Source organism: Zosterops lateralis, assembly GCF_965231275.1.
Source record: "Zosterops lateralis genome assembly, chromosome: 3".
Lineage (NCBI taxonomy): Eukaryota > Metazoa > Chordata > Aves > Passeriformes > Zosteropidae > Zosterops > Zosterops lateralis.
In genome coordinates, this window is record NC_139764.1 from 83,926,875 (window position 1) to 83,945,564 (window position 18,690).

The 18,690-nt window shown below is 44.9% G+C and overlaps 1 protein-coding gene across 1 annotated transcript in view; it reads right to left on the reverse strand.

Annotated features, from left to right (window-relative positions):
• Nucleotides 1–17,298, reverse strand: part of LOC310907424 (regulating synaptic membrane exocytosis protein 1-like) — a gene marked incomplete at both ends in the record, with an annotated part of 145,000 nt that extends 127,702 nt beyond the window's left edge. The window contains 1 exon segment of the mRNA XM_083857639.1: nt 17,135–17,298. Coding sequence (XP_083713765.1) covers nt 17,135–17,298 — 164 coding nt within the window.
• Between the last annotated feature and the right edge of the window lie 1,392 nt (nt 17,299–18,690).

An 18,690-nucleotide genomic window follows, 5' to 3' on the forward strand; every position in this document is an offset into this window, starting at 1 on the left:
TCTGAGACTGAATTAACATAGCAAATCGCTTTGAAAAATAATAATGTGGATTACTACCACCAGGTTTAGGAACTCTCAGATGTGGCTGAGCTTCGTTTCCAAGTCCTCTGCTACAATCAAGGAGACCTAACCATCCTCTTTTTAAATCAGACCAGATCTCTTACATGGATCTATGTTTTAGTGAGAAGGTATGGGGCAGCCAAAGAGTAGTTAGACAATACTATAAAATTATTATTTTCTGGGAACGTTGAATTCAAATGAACTGAGCTGTGCACTTCCTTCTTCAGTCAAACTACCCTGTGTTTCCGGATGCTCTTGCTGTACCACCTGAGCCTGCTGAGATCTGTGAAAGCAGCTCTGCCAAGCCTCAAGTGTCTGAACCTAATGACTCAGACCCTTCTCTTCACAGTCATGAGGCTGGCTTACACTCTGAGAATTTCTAAACCTTTGTGTTTTCTACTTGCCTTCTAATTTATTTATTATTGCACTGAAAATAAATGTTCACCTCCTTCTGATTTGTGTGCTTAACCATCTCCAGTTCAAGCCCAAAGGGAAACAGACACATAAATAAGCAAGTCCCAGGTCTGCTACCAGAGGATCCATCACTTTTCATTATCCAATTCTCAGTGTGCAGAAGTGCTATTTTACGCTTGTTCTGTACTAGATGAATAGCCAGCTGCATCACTCACAGCCTTCTTCCAGACTCCCATCCCAGCTAATTCCAGCCTTCTCCTAATGTCTCATTCCTGTCATATACTCCTCTTCTTCTGATCCCCACAGCACTGCCTGTAATACCCTCTGAGTCCAACTTCTTGTGCCTTAAGGGACATGTACTTTCTTACAGTTTCCCACTCACTTGTGTCCTTTCCCCTTTTCTGCTGTCCCTCACAAGGCCACAGACTGCACTCTCATCCTCTCCATTTCTCTTCTCCCACAGCAACTAAGCAATCACAGCTTTTCTAGTGAATAGCCCTGCCAGCACAATGCAAAATGCTGACTATTTTGCAAACTTTTACTCATTAATCTGGTGGTTACCTTGTGAGGGCAATTAAAACACCTTAGCTAACATGAAGCTTAAGTTTAATGCAATAAAATAAAACAAGGGTGTTATCAAAGAATCTCAGTTTCACTAATGGCAGTTTAATGATGATTCACATTCAAAAGGTACTGCTTCTCATGTGGAAGGAAATATTCTCTAACCTCAACAGCCATAATACTATTTGAGAAATGAAAGATCCCCAAAGGAAAGATAGTGATCTCAAAAATTATGCAGGAGGGATCTGAGGAAAGAGGCACACTGCTACACAGGTCGGAAAACCCAGTCAGAATCGTTGACTGAGCTGAAACCTTTGCCACTGTTGTCTGTGTCCAGCTATGAAACATGAAGGACCACTTCCACGTGAGGAAATACCCAGGATGTGTTGAAGGGAGCTCCATGTTGGTCAGCCTCAAAATCCAAAACTTGCTTTCAGGGTCCCTCCACTCCCTGCTGCTCATGGCTACAAATCCTGGTTTACAATAGCAACCAACTTCCCATCCACTCCTCACTCCTAATGTAAAGGAGTAGTACCAGGATTTGGATTTGGACATCTCAAATACCAGCTGACACTTGTTTTTAAACAACAAAATTCCCTCCTGGGAAACACCAGCCCAGCTTCAGTGCTGTCACCACGCCCCCAGGGACAGTGCAGACATGCCCTCTGCCATGACTGGACAGTGCTTTCTATCTCTGAACACTGACTGCAGTTTGTCCTCTCAGCAACTTTTTATGAACTGAACATGACATTTGCACTGAACAACATCGCATTTTTCTTACAATTTTGCAGGAAGCTCACCTTAAACAGAAATGCAATTTATTATGTTCACAAAGGCTCCTTAACTCAGCTTGATTTGGCTAAGACTTTATTTTATGAAGAATATGATTATAATGCCCAGAATGAGGAAAAATAAAAACTGCACATGGTCCTAAAATATTATAAATTGAACTCTGATGTCCTAGACACACTGTATGTAATAAGTCAAATATAAACATAATATATATCCAGGTAACCACCATGATTTAAACATCTGGAAGGTAAGTGAAGTTGAAAGCCTTAATGAAAAATACAGTATGAGATTAAAAAATCATGTATTATAACTTTATAAACTGTTTTTTAATTCAGCCAGGAAGGCTGAATTACTAAAGGCATGATTTGAATTGTCTTCTAGAGAACAAACTCTAGTAGTACTTTTCAGGCTTACAACATAAAACAAAACATATTTTGGGAACTAATAAAAATAGGATGCTGCTAGCCCTGGTGTGCAGCTCTCCAAAGGATATTTTGCTACCAAATAAGAAAGGCTCAACTTCACAGCATAAAAATTTGGAGACTGCTAGGTTCTGACAAACTGTGGAACTGCATTGGGTTTCAGTGGCAAAGTTTTGGAAGCTGGGGATCTACAAAGTGACGCCTGTGAGAAGCTGCTCAAAGCTTTCCTCATGTCCAACAGAGCCAATGCCAGCTGCCCTCCAAGTTGGACCCATCACTCCTCAAGGCCAAGCCCATCAGTGTCAGTGTTAGTGCTGCTGGCATAGTCATACAATCATAAAATCATTAAGGTTGGAAAAGACCTCCAAGATTACTAAGTCCAAATTTTCATCAAATGTCACCCTGCCAATCAAACCCTAACACTAGGTGCCATATCCAGTCCTTTCTTGTACACTTCCAGGGAAAATGGCTCAATCACTTCCCCGGGCAGCTCACTCCAATGCTTAACCACCACTTCCATGAAGAAATTCTTCCTGATGTCCAGCCTGAACCTCCAGGGTTACGGCATGACAACGTTTCCTCTTCTCCTGTCACTGGTTGTCTGGGAGGAGAGCTCGACCTCCCCCTGGCTGCAAACTCCTTTCAGGCAGTTGTAGAGAGTGATAAGATGGCCCTTGAGCCTCCCTTTTTCTCCAGGCTAAACACTCAAGCTCCTCCAGCTGCTTCTCATAGGACTTGTGCTCCAGACCCTTCGCCAGCTCCATTGCCCTTGTCTGGACTCACTCGAGGCCCTGAATGTCCTTCTTGCAGTGAGAGACAGAGCACTCGAGGTGTGGCCTCACCAGTGCTGAGTACAGGGGGACAATCACCGTCCTGGTCCTGCTGGCCACACTATTGCTGACACAGGCCAGGATGCCACTGGCCTTCTTGGCCACCTGGACACAAACTAGCTCATGCTCAGCCACTGTCGCCCAGCGCCTGTCATCCAGCTCCTTTTCTCTGGGTTGCTTCTCAGCCACCCTGCCCCCAGCCTGTAGCCCTGCAGGGCTTTGTTGTGACCCAAGGGCAGGACCAGCTCTTGGCCTTGCTGAGCCTCATACAGTTGGCTCTGGCACATTGACCCGGCCTGTCCAGATCCTTCCCGCCCTCCAGCAGATCAGCACATCCACCCCACTTGGCATTGGCTACAAACTTACTGAGGGTACACTCAATCTCCTCATCCAGATAAAGACACTGAACAGGACTGGCCCCAATACTGAGTCCTGGAGAACACCACTGGTGACCAACCATCAGCTGGATGTGACTCCATTCACCACCACTCTGGGCCCGGCCATCCAGTTTTAACCCAGATAAGAGGTCACCTGTCTACGCCACGGGCTGCCATTTTCTCCAGAACTCAGTGTCAATGGCTTTACTGAAGTCCAGGTAGACTACATCCACAGTCTTTCCCTCATCCACTAGGCAGGTCACCTGGTCATTAAAGGAGATCAGGTTGGTCATGCAAGACCTGCCTTTCCTGAACCCAGGCTGGCTGGCCCTGATCTCACGGCTGTCCTACATGCACTGCATGATGGCACTCAAGATGATCTGTTCCACACTGAGGCAGGGGAAAACTGTGTGGAGTTCTCCCCTGAAAAGGAAGGAATGGCAGAGATAATGTGATAAACTGACTGCAGCCCCCATTTCCCATCCCTGTGCTGGTCTGAGGGAAAAGACAAAGAAAATCAGGAGTGAAGTTGAGCCCAGTAAGAAGGGAAGGGTAGGGGAAGGTGTTTTAAGCTTTGGTTTTACTTATCATTACCCTACTCTGATTCTGACTGGAAGTAAGTTAAATTAATTTCCCAAGTTGAGTCTGTTTTGCCTGTGACAGTAACTGCTCTCCCCCTGTGAGCTCCCCCTGCCTTTATCTGGGCCCACGAGCCTTTCATTATATTTTCTCTCCCCTGCCCAGCTGAGGAAGGGAGCAACAGAGCAGCTTTGGCAGCCACCCAGCATCCAGCCACAGTGAACCCAGCAGGGCAGCAGTGGAAGAGCTTCCCTGTACTCTCTGCTGCTTCAGCTTTAGCCTTGAGGAAAATGTACTTTTCCTTCAGGGAAAACACTTTTAATTTTCTTGTTCATTCACTTCTTGGCCTCTGACAAAGGAGTCAAAAGGGCAGCAATTGCCAAAGTCACTCATTGATTTTCTTGGTTTATTTATGAATTCCAGACACACAAGTGCCTGTCTTCAAATTTTAACACCTGGTATTTCACACCATTAAGTAAATTGCCAGGAAGACTACTTCCTTTCTACCTCTGCAACTTTCACATAACTAGCAAGCTGCCCTCACAGAAAGTTCATCAAACTTTGGCTTTCATAGAAAGCTTTCAAATTTAGGTCTTCTTCACTGAAGCTGTATGTGAAAGTTACCTGCCTTTTCTACTTTAAAGAAGGCTTTCTTCTGTGGTCTTAGTCTACCACTACATGGGAAGGCAAGCTCTGTATTAAGATGAAAAGTAATAGGAAGCAAAGGGAAAAGTAAAAAGGCACAGTACGAGATCAACAGGAAGTTTCAAGGCTAATCCCAGTATAATACATTGCAGTAATCCAACAGAATGGGACAAAAACCATGAATCACTCTATTGAAGTCTTGATTTCAGAGAAATATGGCGAGCATTTATATGCAGGCAGAAAAAAGCACACGACCATAAATTCTTCAAGGATAGAACTGAAAGCACTCCCAAACTACAAATCCTGTAAAAAACTAAGAGGGCCAAAGGGCAAATCCCCTCCTTAACAAGGAGCATTCCTGTTGCTGCTGTTCTCCTCAAGATTCTTCCCTCATACTGTTCATGTCATTAATTTTACTTTACTTCACAGAAACCTCAGCTTTTTTCCTTTTGATCCCATAGAGAACAAAACCCAAGAAAGAATCAGATCACCTTGGCTGAATGAAAGACAGAGCACAATCTCACCAGCCATGTAACCAGAACTCCCCAGCTCCTTTTCTACATGGACTGCTTAAACCTGGTCAGACAGGGACAAGTTTAGAACTTGAAACAGGCCCACCAGAAAAAGGGATGCTGCAAGTGAACAAACCTGTAAATTCCTGCTGAATCCCTGAACTGATCAGTTGACTCCTAAGAACTTGTTTTGATAGTTTTTATAGTGAGTGGATAATTGTTTGAAAAATAACTTTTTAAGGGGTGATGTTTTGCTTTAAGCTGATAAAGAAAGATTAAAAAACCCTTGCAAGATAAATTATGAAGATATTTTACTTGAAAAACTGAGAGCTTTTAAATTTAAAAACTACAATCAATATCAAATCATCTAAAAACACAAAATACAAGAATCATAATATATTAGTGAGGTTCTATATTCTTAGAATAGATTTCTCATTAAAAAATCAATATCTAATTTTGCTCTGAAATATAAGAAAAATGTACTGTGCATTTAACCTCGAAGGAATTTACACACTTTTTACATATACACTAGCAGAATCAATTCATATAATTCTGCAATTTCCGCCTTTGAGCAAATACAGTTCCTTCCTGTGAGTATATTGAAAAACAGCTTCTTGGAGAAACCAAAGGAAAACAAAATATACTATTAAGACTGCAGGAAGTAAGAAGCATGCAGAACACAAAGTAATTCAAAAATACAGATACACTTCTGAACAGTGATAAATAAAGTGGGGGGCTTTTTTTATTATTATTTCCAGAAAAGTAGGTCACCATGCCTTGGTTTCACTTTTCTCTAGGTTTACTTTCTATGTCAGGCTTGGAGTGTAACTGAACAAATACTGGATGCATTTGGGTAAAACTTCCTCTGGTCTGCATAACACAGGATTTATTTAGACGAGTCCCATTTACACAGACTAAACAACTCTTCGGTTTTACTCCAGTTAACAGATGTGCTTCCAGTGAGACTTGTTCAAGGCAGAGAGTCACCACATTAATCAAATTCAGCAGAGACATGGGACCACAGAAAAATAATGTTTTGCTGGTCCACGGCAGCAACTCTGTCACTTGTCCTTAAGATGTGACTGCAGGCAAAATTGTTCCTAATTTTCAGCTCTTAAACAACTTTCACCAGCACACTCTCCATGTTTACAGCAATGCTAAGCAACCTAATGTTGCAATTAAAGTCCATAAAGCAACTTGTACATACTTCTGTACAGCCTGGTTCCATATTCTTAGGTACAAGCACATATATACATATAAAGAGTCTTTTAATTTTCATCCATAAAGTGCAAACCCATTACCCTGACACTTTCCAGGTAGCATCCTGGGCCAAAATCGATAGAGTAACCTAGGATGATCTAGAGCCCTCATAAATTCTGTCCTTTCTTCTACACTGCCTCAGCTCATGCTCCATGCATTCCATCAAACAGCTGCCTTCCCATTCTACATCTATAACTAAAAACACATGACCAGCAGAACGTGAAACTGTATAGCTGAAGTTTGTCGTGCAATGTCAAACTTCCTGCAATAAATAACAGTACTGAGGAGACTTATCACTTAAAGTGACTAAAATACTCATGGGTTTTTCACATTCTTTTACTGCTCAAGCTTTCACATTTTTTCATCTATATCTGTGCAATATCCTTAATTCAGTACAAAATTTAGTCTCCTGATGTCAAATGTTAAAATGATTCTAAAGTTAATACTACAAAAAAAGCAAAAGCGCAATGACTTTACTCTGAAAATCACTTCATATAAAAGGCTAATTAAAAACCTAGAGAATAATGAATATAAATGAAAAAATACTCTGCATTCTTAGAGCTTGCAAGTGTTAAAGAAATTGCGCAAAGAAAAAAGATGAGAAAGCTCAGACAGCTATTACACGTGATTTTGCATAGCTCTTGATGCTTTTTCCAAGACCAGTGGAATCACTAAAATAAAACAGTTACACTAAGAAATCATGACTCAAAACACAAGTAAACATATTCAATCATCCAGTTCCCAAATTGGCCTTTTCTTACATAAACTGCTTCATTGTCATTTCTTTAAAAATCCTATTACTAAACATTTAATCTTTAACATGATTATTACCTAGAGATGTAAATAGTTCATGGTGAAAACTCTGGATTGTTTGTATAGTATAGGACCATAGATTTTCTAAATATCTGTCCAAATATCAGTTCTAAATATCTGGAAAGAGAGTGATGATTCAATAGAAGTATTACAAAATCCTAGTTTATGGACATGATTTTGAATCCTTCACAGTATATTCAAAGACTTTAAAATGAATATATATTTTACAAAAATGTAGACAAAATCTTCATGAGCAGCAACTATAAGATTTTTAGCGCTCACTAGGCTCACGGTCTAAACAAGGTTCAAAAAAAAGTATCATCTTTTATTAGATCTGCTAGCATAAGATGTAAACAGAGTTTTGGATACATAAATACTTTGATCAATTCAGAGTATGCAGTAGTGGTAACCTAGAGAAACACTTGAGAAGACACTTCACACTTAGGTCGTTCAAGCGTGTGAAGACTTCCATTAGCAATTTTCAGAAAAAACAGAGTGCTCTGGTTCTTACTAAAACAGTAGTACCCTTTTTCCCTGGAATAGAATAGTACTTAAAACTAAAATAATGTTGTTAGGCTGTGCTCCATTCATGAGCAATGTCCTAATAAATTTCATATAATGAAGTTCAAAACGTAACTCTCAATAAAGGGTCTTAAAGTAAATAACAGTATTTTGATGCAAGGTATTTAAACGACCATTCTAGAAATCTACTAGAATTTTGTGTTTATCTAAAGCCCGAAATGAACAGAAAATTATTTTTTGGTTACACCTCAGATCCCCAAAATTTGAAACAGATAATTTGCTAAATCCGCCATGGCTATTAATTAAAAGTGTAGTTCTATCTGCTAGGTTCATCACTGATCAAAAAGCAACTCTCAGGGCATATACTGATCTTCAGTGATTCCAGGAGGCCTTAAAATAGGAAAGACAGACTAAAATATTAGATTTCTAACACTATATTTTTATTATAGATATCTGCAAAAACTTCATATACACACAGGTTCATTCCTTTATCTTCAAATGTATGAACAGTGTTTATCATAGGCAAAGTGTACAAAGTCCTGACACTGAAAATAAGACACACATGATGTGAAGAAATTCAGAAATTTGTACCTAAATAGGAGTTCCAACTCAATCTAGAACTGTCTGGAAACAGCTACTCATCATGCCATGTCTCTTCACGCCTCTGAAGTGGCAACTGTATGAATGGTTTTTTGTGTCATTATTCTGAAAATTGCAACTAGCTCTTCTTGCCTCTGTAGCAGTGCCAGAAAATATATTTGGAACATGGCTTTCTTGCTTAAAACTCTCTCTGGATGCAAGTATGCGACATGTAATCAAATTTTGAGGATGATTACTTCAGTTCTAAGTACAAAGAATGACAACGCTATCCTATCAATTGTCTTATCTAAGAAACCATTAAATTAAACTCATAGTGGTATTCTTTTCTGCTGCTTTTTGTGAATATCAAAAGTAAGTCTGACTAACATTTACTGCCTAGATTCCCAAACTAAGCTACTCTATAAACACTGCATAATACTTTACTATATCTGTGAAGTATAAAATAAGAGATAAAACAACCATAATTCTTGATGGATGTAGATATCTGATAAGGTATCTGCATCCTTACAAATCTAATACCTGGATTTGACTGAGGCAAATCATACAGAGGTGAATATCTGGTGAGGTGTCGAAACCATGGTGAAAATCATTTCAATTTTAATGTAATTTTAAATTTATGCAAGTATTTTCAAAAAGCAGAATGAAACTACTCACTCTGTGACTGATGACATAAGATTTTTTTTACATGTTTTATCACTGCTGGGAACTGAAGTCAGACTATAAGCACGCAAGCTTTTTCCCCTAAAATGTAATTGCATGCTAACATCTATTAATTAAAAATGATAGGCCCAGGGGAGTAGACAAATGCAGCAGTCACCAGTGGGCAAAGCAAAGAAAAAGGTAAAACGAACTATAAATTATAATTGGCTCTAACTATTGGCAACCCAAAACAGAATTTCAGTTTTGTCATTTTCCACCTTCAATAATGCCTGCATTTCAACAAGCTTGAATACAAGGGCAGCAGTGTTTTTAAATAGCCTTTTCTTAAGGCATTAATCTCAAGTCTTAAAATGCTTAGTAAACACTTGATGAAGGAAGCATGCTACATCTTTGTTAGATGCTTTCTGATCCAAAGACGCAAAAAAACTCTTTGTATGAGTCTTCAGAAATAAAAAGGTATTGACAAGACTGATAATTTCAAAACTCTCTTAATTTTGTTCTCCCTCTGCTATTTTCCAGAAAAATAAACAACAGGATAGTACCCTCCCCCTCTAAGAAGAAGCCTCTTCTGCATAATTCCTTTTAAGATAAGGTTTATAATAATTCTATACTTTGAGAAGTTCCTGCCCAGAGATGATGTTCTTTCACAAAGTCTTTGTCTTCACCCTTCTGCAGGGCACAGATAATGCCCCTGAATTTGAAGAATGACAGACTTCTTAGTTAGAAAGTATTACTGCAATGTCAGACAAAGCTGGCAATGAAGCTCTGGCAGAATCTTGCATCAAGTGGAAAATCATGTGGGAAGACGCATGCGCAGAAATAGTGCCCTGTGCATTCCAATAAACCCACTTAAACTGGGGGCAGAAAAGAGCTCTGGACAACAGCAGCTTGTACCTCAGATGTTCAACATACACCAATCTGAAGCCTGTGTCTAAAAGATGGTAGTGTCACCCCCATCACCTCCCATTCTTCTGTAAATTTTAAGAAATGCCTATCAATCTGCTGTTGTCTGCTGACAGTCTCCTGCTCCTCCTCAGCAGTGAGATGGCTGCCCAGCAGATCAGTCAATGACTGTCTCATAATTGCCTTGCTAGTGACTGCGTTCAGTGGTGAGTATGTTTGGACTCCCTAGTCTCCTCAGTCCACCCTCAAGTGAAAAAATTACTATCAATTTTCTGAAATACCCCAAAAGGCATGAAAACACTCCTTGCAATTCTGAGGTCACCAAAAGTTGTCTGCTTTATCAAAACACATTTATGGCCATACCTGCCGTCTCAGACTGAAGAGAACTTGAAGATTCAAAGGTTAAATTCTTTCTGATGTTTCCATTGGCCAAAAGGCCACAACAGTTTCTGTCCTGTTCAATTCTCTCTACTCCTCTCTGAGCAAAGGCCTTGGGCAGTAAAGAGAAAAGGGTGAGGAGCAGCGACCAAAGCAATCTTTTCCCTGAATGATTGGAGAACATGTTTAGATACTGGTCTCCCTTGTAAGTCAGAAAACATCCAGCATTAGGACATGCCAAGTCTTGTACAAGGAGAATAATCCCAGGGGGCCAACCAGCTGGAAAGACGCTCTGCAGAGAAGCAACTGATAATTCCTGGTCAACACCAAGCTGAACATCAGCCAGCAACATACGCTTGCAGCAAAGAAGGCCAATGCCATCCTGGGTTGCACTGGAAGAGCATCACCAGCAGACTGAAAGTGATGATCTTTGCTCTCTGCTATATCTGGATGATAAATCTACTTCTGAGCTCCTCGATAAAAGAAAGACATGCTGGAGCCAGTGTAGCAAGGAGCCATAAATACAGAAAAGGGACAGGAGCACATCACGTAAGGAAAGGCTGAGAGGGTGAGAACTGTTCAGCCTGAAGAAAGAAGACCCAGAAGGATTTTTACATGTATAAATTCCCATTGGGGAGGACTAAAGAAGACAGAGCCGAACTCTTCCCAGAGTTGCCCAGTGACTGGACCAGAAGCAATGGACACAAACTGAATCACAGGAAGTTCCATCTGAATGATTACTGTGAGGGTAGCTGAACACTGGAAAAGACTGTCCAGAGAGGTTGTGGAGTCTCCATCCTTTGAGATACTCCAAAGACACCTGCACTTTATCCTGGGCTACCTGCTGCAGGTGGCCCTGCTCTGAGTAGCAGGTTGTACCAGACGCTCTCCAGAAGTAAAATCATTTCATCATAGATTTGTATACTCAAGTGTCAGGATCAGAGTTGGCACTGCCAGGAAGAGGTGCAATGTAATACTTGAATAGTCTTTCTGGGTGATTCAAGGAGCTTAAAATACCCATGCACACAGTAAGCAACCTGCACTCTGCTCCCTGCACCACCATAGAGTCTGGAACATAGTGGTTCCAAATTGCTTTAAGTACAAAGGAAGAAATAAAGGCTCTCAAGCAGAAGCCTCCATTCCTCCTGCTCCACTGCAGAGAAAGTAAGATTCATGCAGCCATGGAAAGAATAAATAAGAGGGAGGCCAAATCAGAGAAGAGGGCCTTGGTATTGTTTATCTGTTTTATCCTTTAATTCCTTGGTGCCAAATGCACAACCAGTTCCCAGAACTCTCAATTCCTCCATTGTTTCTCAGTGGGATTAAAGATAGGCTTTCAACCTTTGATCCTAAAGATAAGATAAAGACAGACTTTCTCAAGATGGCCCCTTCCCTCTCACTTTTATTTTTGGAAAGCAGCCCAGTTTCAACAGAAAGGAGGAAGAATGATCCTACCTCTTCCTTCCCTACTTTTTATGGAAGGGCAATTATTCTCAGGGGACTTACAGCATACAGGCTAAGAAGGTCTTGGAACCACACTTCCTTCTGTTGCCCATAAGTACAATACAAAATGAGGATGGCAGCAGCTCCCACTTTGTGCAGTATTCAATGTTTTCTGACAATGATAGGTGCGGTCCAAGCGTTAGAAAGACAGAAGGAAAGACATTGTCTCCAGGAAACTGGTTGAGAGCACAAGCCTCCTGGTCATTGGTTAATCTTCAGTTATACAGTAGTGAAGGCTGGAAGCTTCCAGGTGCCCCAGTAAAATTATAGAGAAGTTACTTTGCAAACCCTGAAACAGATACTCTCATCAACTGCAAGTGACCAAGATTTAGCAGCCCTGAAACATGAGCAGCTACAATATCCTTATTGGTTCTAGAGACCTGAGTTCTATTAAAATCATGCTTATGTACCATACTAGGTGGTCAAAATAGGGCGATACCATCAAATTCTCACAAACTATTAACTGTTATGAAAAATCTTGAGGTAACTTTTAAGATGGGAAGGTTTCAATTACGTGTTACCCTCTCTACAGAAGCTACTCAATTAGAGTTACAAAACTACAAAGTACTTCCCGTGTCTTAGTTAACTTTCCTACTCTTGCCATTACCTCAGCCAACAATCTCACAGCCTTCTTATGTCCCATCAGAAGCTTAGTAAGGACTTTTATCCCCACTAAAGTTTGCTTCAGTAAATATGAATGCCATGGTAACTAGGAACCACTTTGTAATTACTGGCCAAAATCTGAACAGAGCTGGAACTCAACTAGCTGTGTTCTCAGCTGCCATAGTTTCCACTTAGTACTTATCTAATGCAATGAGATAAGGCACATTTAAGCAAACTTCATTTAAAGTACATACATAATTCTATGATTTCTCTGTGATTGAAGTTTGCTGTACATAACTGTGTTTTTTTTCTGTTCAAGGCACCTTATACCCAGAGGCATATTAGTTGTCTCAGGCTACCTAGTGCTTAAATATACACTCTAAACCTTTAAACAATTTTTTCTTTCAATTTTACACACACACACACACACACACTTTTGCAAATGACGGTTTGTTTCTCTCTTCAGTCTCATTGAAAACTTACCCCTTCATGCTTCTTCACAATTTTTTAGTCACATCAGTCACCTGTTGGGCAATATCTGGACTTCAGGCTAGACCTCAGCCACTCAACATGAAACTCCTCCCTTCCAGCTACAGGAGTATCTAACAAGTAAAACAGGAAAAACGCCTCCAATGTGAATTAGTCTGCAGAGGAGGCCATTTTACCACTGTTCCATGCAAACATTTATTCCTACAAGAAAAGCAAAAGCTTGAGTATCTAAGGCCAAGTACTATTAAAAGAGATGACAGAGACTATAGTCTTCAGAGATATGCAAAAATCTGGCAAAGTCAGCATGAAACAGGGAAACAAGAATGGATGAGAGTTGAGTATACCATGGTAAAGCCCCATCTACCCAACAGACTGCTCTCCATGCATCTTTCAAAGGTGTGGCAAATAGGAAAGTGATGTTCTCCCAGCCACAGAGGAACAAAACACAAAGCTCTAAAGCTCCAAGATGAGATAGAGGACCTGCTTCCTAACGCCAGAGTGTGAGACTGCACTGAAGAGGTTTCAGTTTCTACTTAGTGTTTGGCAAGCATCAAAGGGTTTATGTGGATTTGAGTCTTCCATGCCGTGCAACAGACTGGGACCACAATTCATTGAATGCAGGCAGGAATACCTGGTGACACTGTCCCTATTACAGAAGGAATGCAGAACCTGCCTTTGGATGTGAAGGCAATCTCAAGGCAATCAGTTAATGGCAAAGTGTTCCTCAAGCCAAGGTACACCTGTTCATAAAACATGCAAAAGAAGGAACCTTCACAAAAGCCCAAACTCCTCAACACATTACACCATGGTATTCAACAAGTCATAGGACAGCAAGTGTTCCCCTTCCACAAACACCACCCACAGCAGTGTGAAATCTTATGTCAGAAGGGTGTGGGAAAGACAAGGTGTGCCTAGAAAAAGAAAAGCCACACTGCCCAGTATAAGACGTACATCTTTATCCTAAGGGGGTCACAAGCTCTGTTAGCCCCACATTGCTGAAGGAAATTCAGCAGACCAACAAACTGACAGATAAGGCAAGTTCCTGGAAAGCAGCAAGCAGGTGGTCTCAAACCAAAGGATGCATTTGTAATGCTCCAGTGGAAGCAGTGGAAACAGCTCAGTGCCCATAGTCCTGCACCCTGTAACAGCGCCCTGGCAGGCTGCAGTACGTGCTGATGTCAGCATGAACTGGCAGAGAGGGTTTACAAGAAAGCTTTTAGCTCAGAGTCAGGGATCAGGAAGAGAGAGAGGTACAGACCCGAAGGAGAGGGACACAGCCTCTTTACCAATGACCCTAACTGCTTTCACTTCTCCTGAAATCCATATAGTCCATTCACAGAAGCACTTCAAATCCCCCTGGACCCACAATTTTATGACCACTGTGTGAAGAATATAGTCATTTAACCAATATTTCTTCCTATGGTTTTCTTCTATGAGGAGTACTGGAAAGGAAAATTACAAGTACTGTTTTAGAAACTTTCATTGCTATCAGGACATCCAGAGCAGGAGAGAAATGCTGCACCCTTTTTAGCCCCTATGATTCATGAGACAGCACATATCCGGTCTCTGATCAGCCCAGGATTGAAGGTAGCCTAGTTTGCAGCACTGATTCTCAGCTTCACTTTCAGGGAAAATTACAGATTTGCATGTGGGTGTTACAGATGGAAACATCTCTCCACCAGGTGGTTTTAATGAAAACTGGTGGCAATTTTGTTGAGACATTTGGATAATCAGAAAATCCTTTAACAAAGATAATAGGAAGGGGTGGTGATGATATCTGATTTTCATAATATAGCTGTGTCATCTGATAGCACCACTGTATATTTGTAACAACCCTTTATAAAATTATGGAAGTAAATTCTTGTCAAAATTCCAGTCTTGAAAGAGTTACTCCATGGAAAGGTGTGTCAAACTCTTATCCCAAATAGAACATAAATGCTCAACATACAGAAAAAGGCAAATAATGTCAGAAAATCTAGTGGCTCTAAGAGTTGAATCATAACCCATAAGAAAAATATTTGCTGTGACTTGATTTTTACAAAGTAATGATATAGCTAAAACAAATATACAGGTTTCTAAGTCTTCCAATGTATTTTCCCTCAACTTGTGGCTCTTTAAATAAAGACAGAAATCTATTTAAGATCACAGTTTCTCAGGCTAATGGAGAGTATAGGCTGTTATTCTCATTATTTGAAAGAACTCTTGTAGGGAAATAAGCTTTTAAATTTGAGTATCACAAACCTTTGATGATAATATAAAGTAGTTTCCAGTTGAATTCGCAAAGCACCATTTGTGCCCTCTTCTAAAAATTATATTTTAGGTGTCCTAAGTTCATTGAGTGAAACTGCTTAGGATTCCCATAATCTCATAGGAAAGGAAATACCGGTCCAAAATTCAGAAACTCCAAAGCAAAAGAAAAAAAAAATAAAAAAGGGGGGGGGGGGGGAAGGTGGAGTGAAAAAAGGAGGAAATTTTATTCTCTACTCAATGTTAACAAGAATAGGGCTGAGAAAATACCATCTCTAACCAAACCAATGGAAGTTCATTCTCACAGCGACTATAAGATTTAGAGTATTCCTCTATAACATCATCAGTAATAATCTCCTTCACAGAATAAAAGCTAAATATTTGTAGAGAAGCAGCTGTGCTGGAGGACAAGGAACAGAAGGATACATATCATTTAGAACCTTTGAGCTACTCCTTTATTTAATTTTATTTTTTTTTATGAATAGAAACTGAGGAGGGATTCTTCAGTCACGTTTCCCCACAGTGACTAACACAATGCATTTTCACAGAACATTTCTCATTCCAATCACCCCACCTCCAAGGGTAGCCACACCCCAAGCACAATGAACTGCAACAGCAAACTGAACTCCTCGTCTTGCGCTGAGATCCGAGCACCACAGTGCCGGACAGCTCCCGGCCAGCGCAGCTGGGCCTCAGACCCACCGCTGCAAGGATCTCTAATAGCCCCCGTAAAAATTCAGAGTCAAGAACGAGTGGGAAGGGACAGGGACAGCAATGTCCCTAAAGCTGTCCCGGCTGCAGCAGGCACAGCGCACGGGCCGAAGGCGGGACCTGCGGGCGCTCGGCCCCGGCCGAGGGGAGGGAGGAGCTGGACCCGCATCGCCCAGGCGGGTATTTGCCATGCGGCCAAAAGAAACACCCGATCACGTCACACCTCCAGCGCATCCCTTCCCAGCACAGGTGCCCGCAAGCAGGCGGCGGTGAGGTAAGGATACAGCTCCTGTGGCACGGAGGGGCTGCGTGCCGTTCCCGTCACCTCTCCCAGCGCCTCCCGCCCGGAGCCCACAGGCCCGGCGGGCTGTCAGGAGAGGAGAAACCGCGATTCTCCTCCACAGGCCACGGCTCCACTCTGTTTATTCTCATCACTCGCAGTAGGCGATTCAGCAACGTTACGTTCGAAGCCTCCGACTGACGGAGGAGGCTAAAAAATGTCATCACATGCGATGTTTGGCAGGGACGAGGGGGTGAGGGAAAAGGTTCAAAAGAGGCCGTGGGGATCTGGTTTCCAAACATGGCACCTGCCCACACCCCGCGTTCCCCGCACAGCAGCGGGATAAACCCACTCCCCCGGCGTCCCGCCGCCACGCACGCCCGCCCGCTGGAATGAGCAGTGCGACTAATTCCATCTATTTCCTAATTGCGAACGCCCTGCTGCCCCTCAGGCGCCGCTGCCCGTGCCGGGCGGGCCGGGCCGGGAGGGGGCAGCGCCCCGGGCCCGCGGCGGGGGCCGAGCCAGGCGGGGGCCGAGCCAGGCGGGGGCCGAGCCAGGCGGGGGCAGCACGGCCGCCGCGGAGGCTCCGCACGGAGGGAAACCCCACCCAGCGGCCCCTCCTGGCAGAGGCGGGGTTTTGGGGACCCCAAAGGAATCCCACCTCGCCCCTCACCCCCGTGCCGGGGTTTCCGCCCGCCCCGCGCCGCCGGTCCCTCGGGGCAGGGAGGGTCCCGCTCCGTCCCGCCGCGCCGGGCTCCCCCGGCGGTGCTGCCCCGAGAGGAGCTGCCCGCGGTGGGGGAGGAGGAAGTTACGGGCCGGGAGCGGAGCGGGACCGGGTTCCGCCAGCCCCGCCGAGCAGGGGGAACCGGCCGGCTCCGGGCACCAGCCCGCCCCGGGCCCCAGCCCGCTCCGCCCGCCGGCAGCCGGGGCGTGAATGAGTGCCGGAATGAATGAATGACTAGCGTCTGCTTACTTGAGCATGGCCTCTTCTTTCTCTTCCTCCTCTTTCTGCCGGTCCATCACTGCCATGATGATGTTCCTCTCCTCCTCTGTCAGGTGGCTCAGGTCGGGCAGCTCCTGCATCGGGGGGGGCACCGTGGGCGGGCGAGGGCCGCGGGGCCCCACCGAAGAAGACATCTTCTTTCCGCCTCTCCCTCACTCCTTCTACCTTTGCACGGCGAGCCCGGCCAGCCTCTCCTCCGCCCCCTTCACAGGGTAGTCCTCCGAGCGGCGGCAGCCGGCAGCTCTCTGGCAGCAGCGGAGGAGGCGGAGACCCAGCCTTTCATGGTTGCTTGCATCCACCCCGGCCCGGCGCTGCCGCCGCTCGCTCCCTTTGTTCCCGCGGCTCCGGGGGGCTCAGGGGCCGCCGCGCCGCCGCCCGCAGCCCATCCTCCCGGCGGTGGGCGTGCGGGGCGGGGTGCGGTGGCGCGGAGGGCTCGGAGGGCTCGGAGGGCTCGGGATCGCCGCCGGGGGCTGCCTGCGGGAGCGGGGGGCGGTGCGCGCCGCCGGCCGGCCGGGAAGGGCGGGTGCTGCCGCCGCCGCGATGCTCCGCCGCTGCGAGCCTGGCGCTGGAGGAGGGAGGGAGGGAGGGAGCGAGGAAGGGAGGGGAGCTCGGTGCCGGTGAGGCGGAGTCCGAGGCGCGGCCCCGCTGCCTCTGCCCCTGCCCCTGCCGGCCCGGGCGCCCGGCCGGCCGCGCCTCTCTCTCCCCGCCGGCCCCGGGGCTCCTCCGGCGGGCACACGGCCGCGGCCCCGGCACCGCCGCCCTCCTACGTCCTCCTCCCTGTTTCCACACCGCAGGTGCTCGCCCGGGCTCCCGCCAGGGCTGCCGGCTCGCCCGAGGCAGGGCCGGCCACCCGTCGGAGGTGCGGGTTCGCTGCGGGGCTGCCCTTGGGGTCCCAGTGCTGCCGCCACTCCTCGGGCGTGAGCCCTGCTGGCCCCGGCTGCAGGACGTGAGCCCTGCTGGCCCCAGCTCCAGGACGTGAGCCCTGCTGGCCCCGGCTGCAGGACGTGAGCCCTGCTGGCCCCAGCTCCAGGACGTGAGCCCTGCTGGCCCCGGCTGCAGGACGTGAGCCCTGCTGGCCCTGGCTGCAGGACGTGAGCCCTGCTGGCCCCGGCTGCAGCCCCCTTACCTTAAGCCAGGGCTGTCACTGCTCGCCTGTCCCTTAGGGTCCCACGCTTCACCGCTTTCTTCTTAGGCTTCTTAAACCCCATTAGTGCCACCCGTGCCATGGTCTACGCACACCTCACACGCAGATGACAATTGCTCTTATCTATCAGACCCATTTTTTAACTACTGTGACCCACTCAAACTGGCCACGAAGCATGTCACAGTGCCGACTGCACAACTGAGGGGTTAGTGCACGGTGAAACAAAACGTCATGTCCAGACAGAGATCGCTTCCCTGCCAATTTCTGGTCTACCAGCTCTGAGTAACTTCATTTGGGGAGCTGGTGATGAATGCAACAGCTCTTCTCTACAGGAGATCATCTGCAAGTAATCCGCTGGCCAAAAGCTCATGCCTCTAGCTCT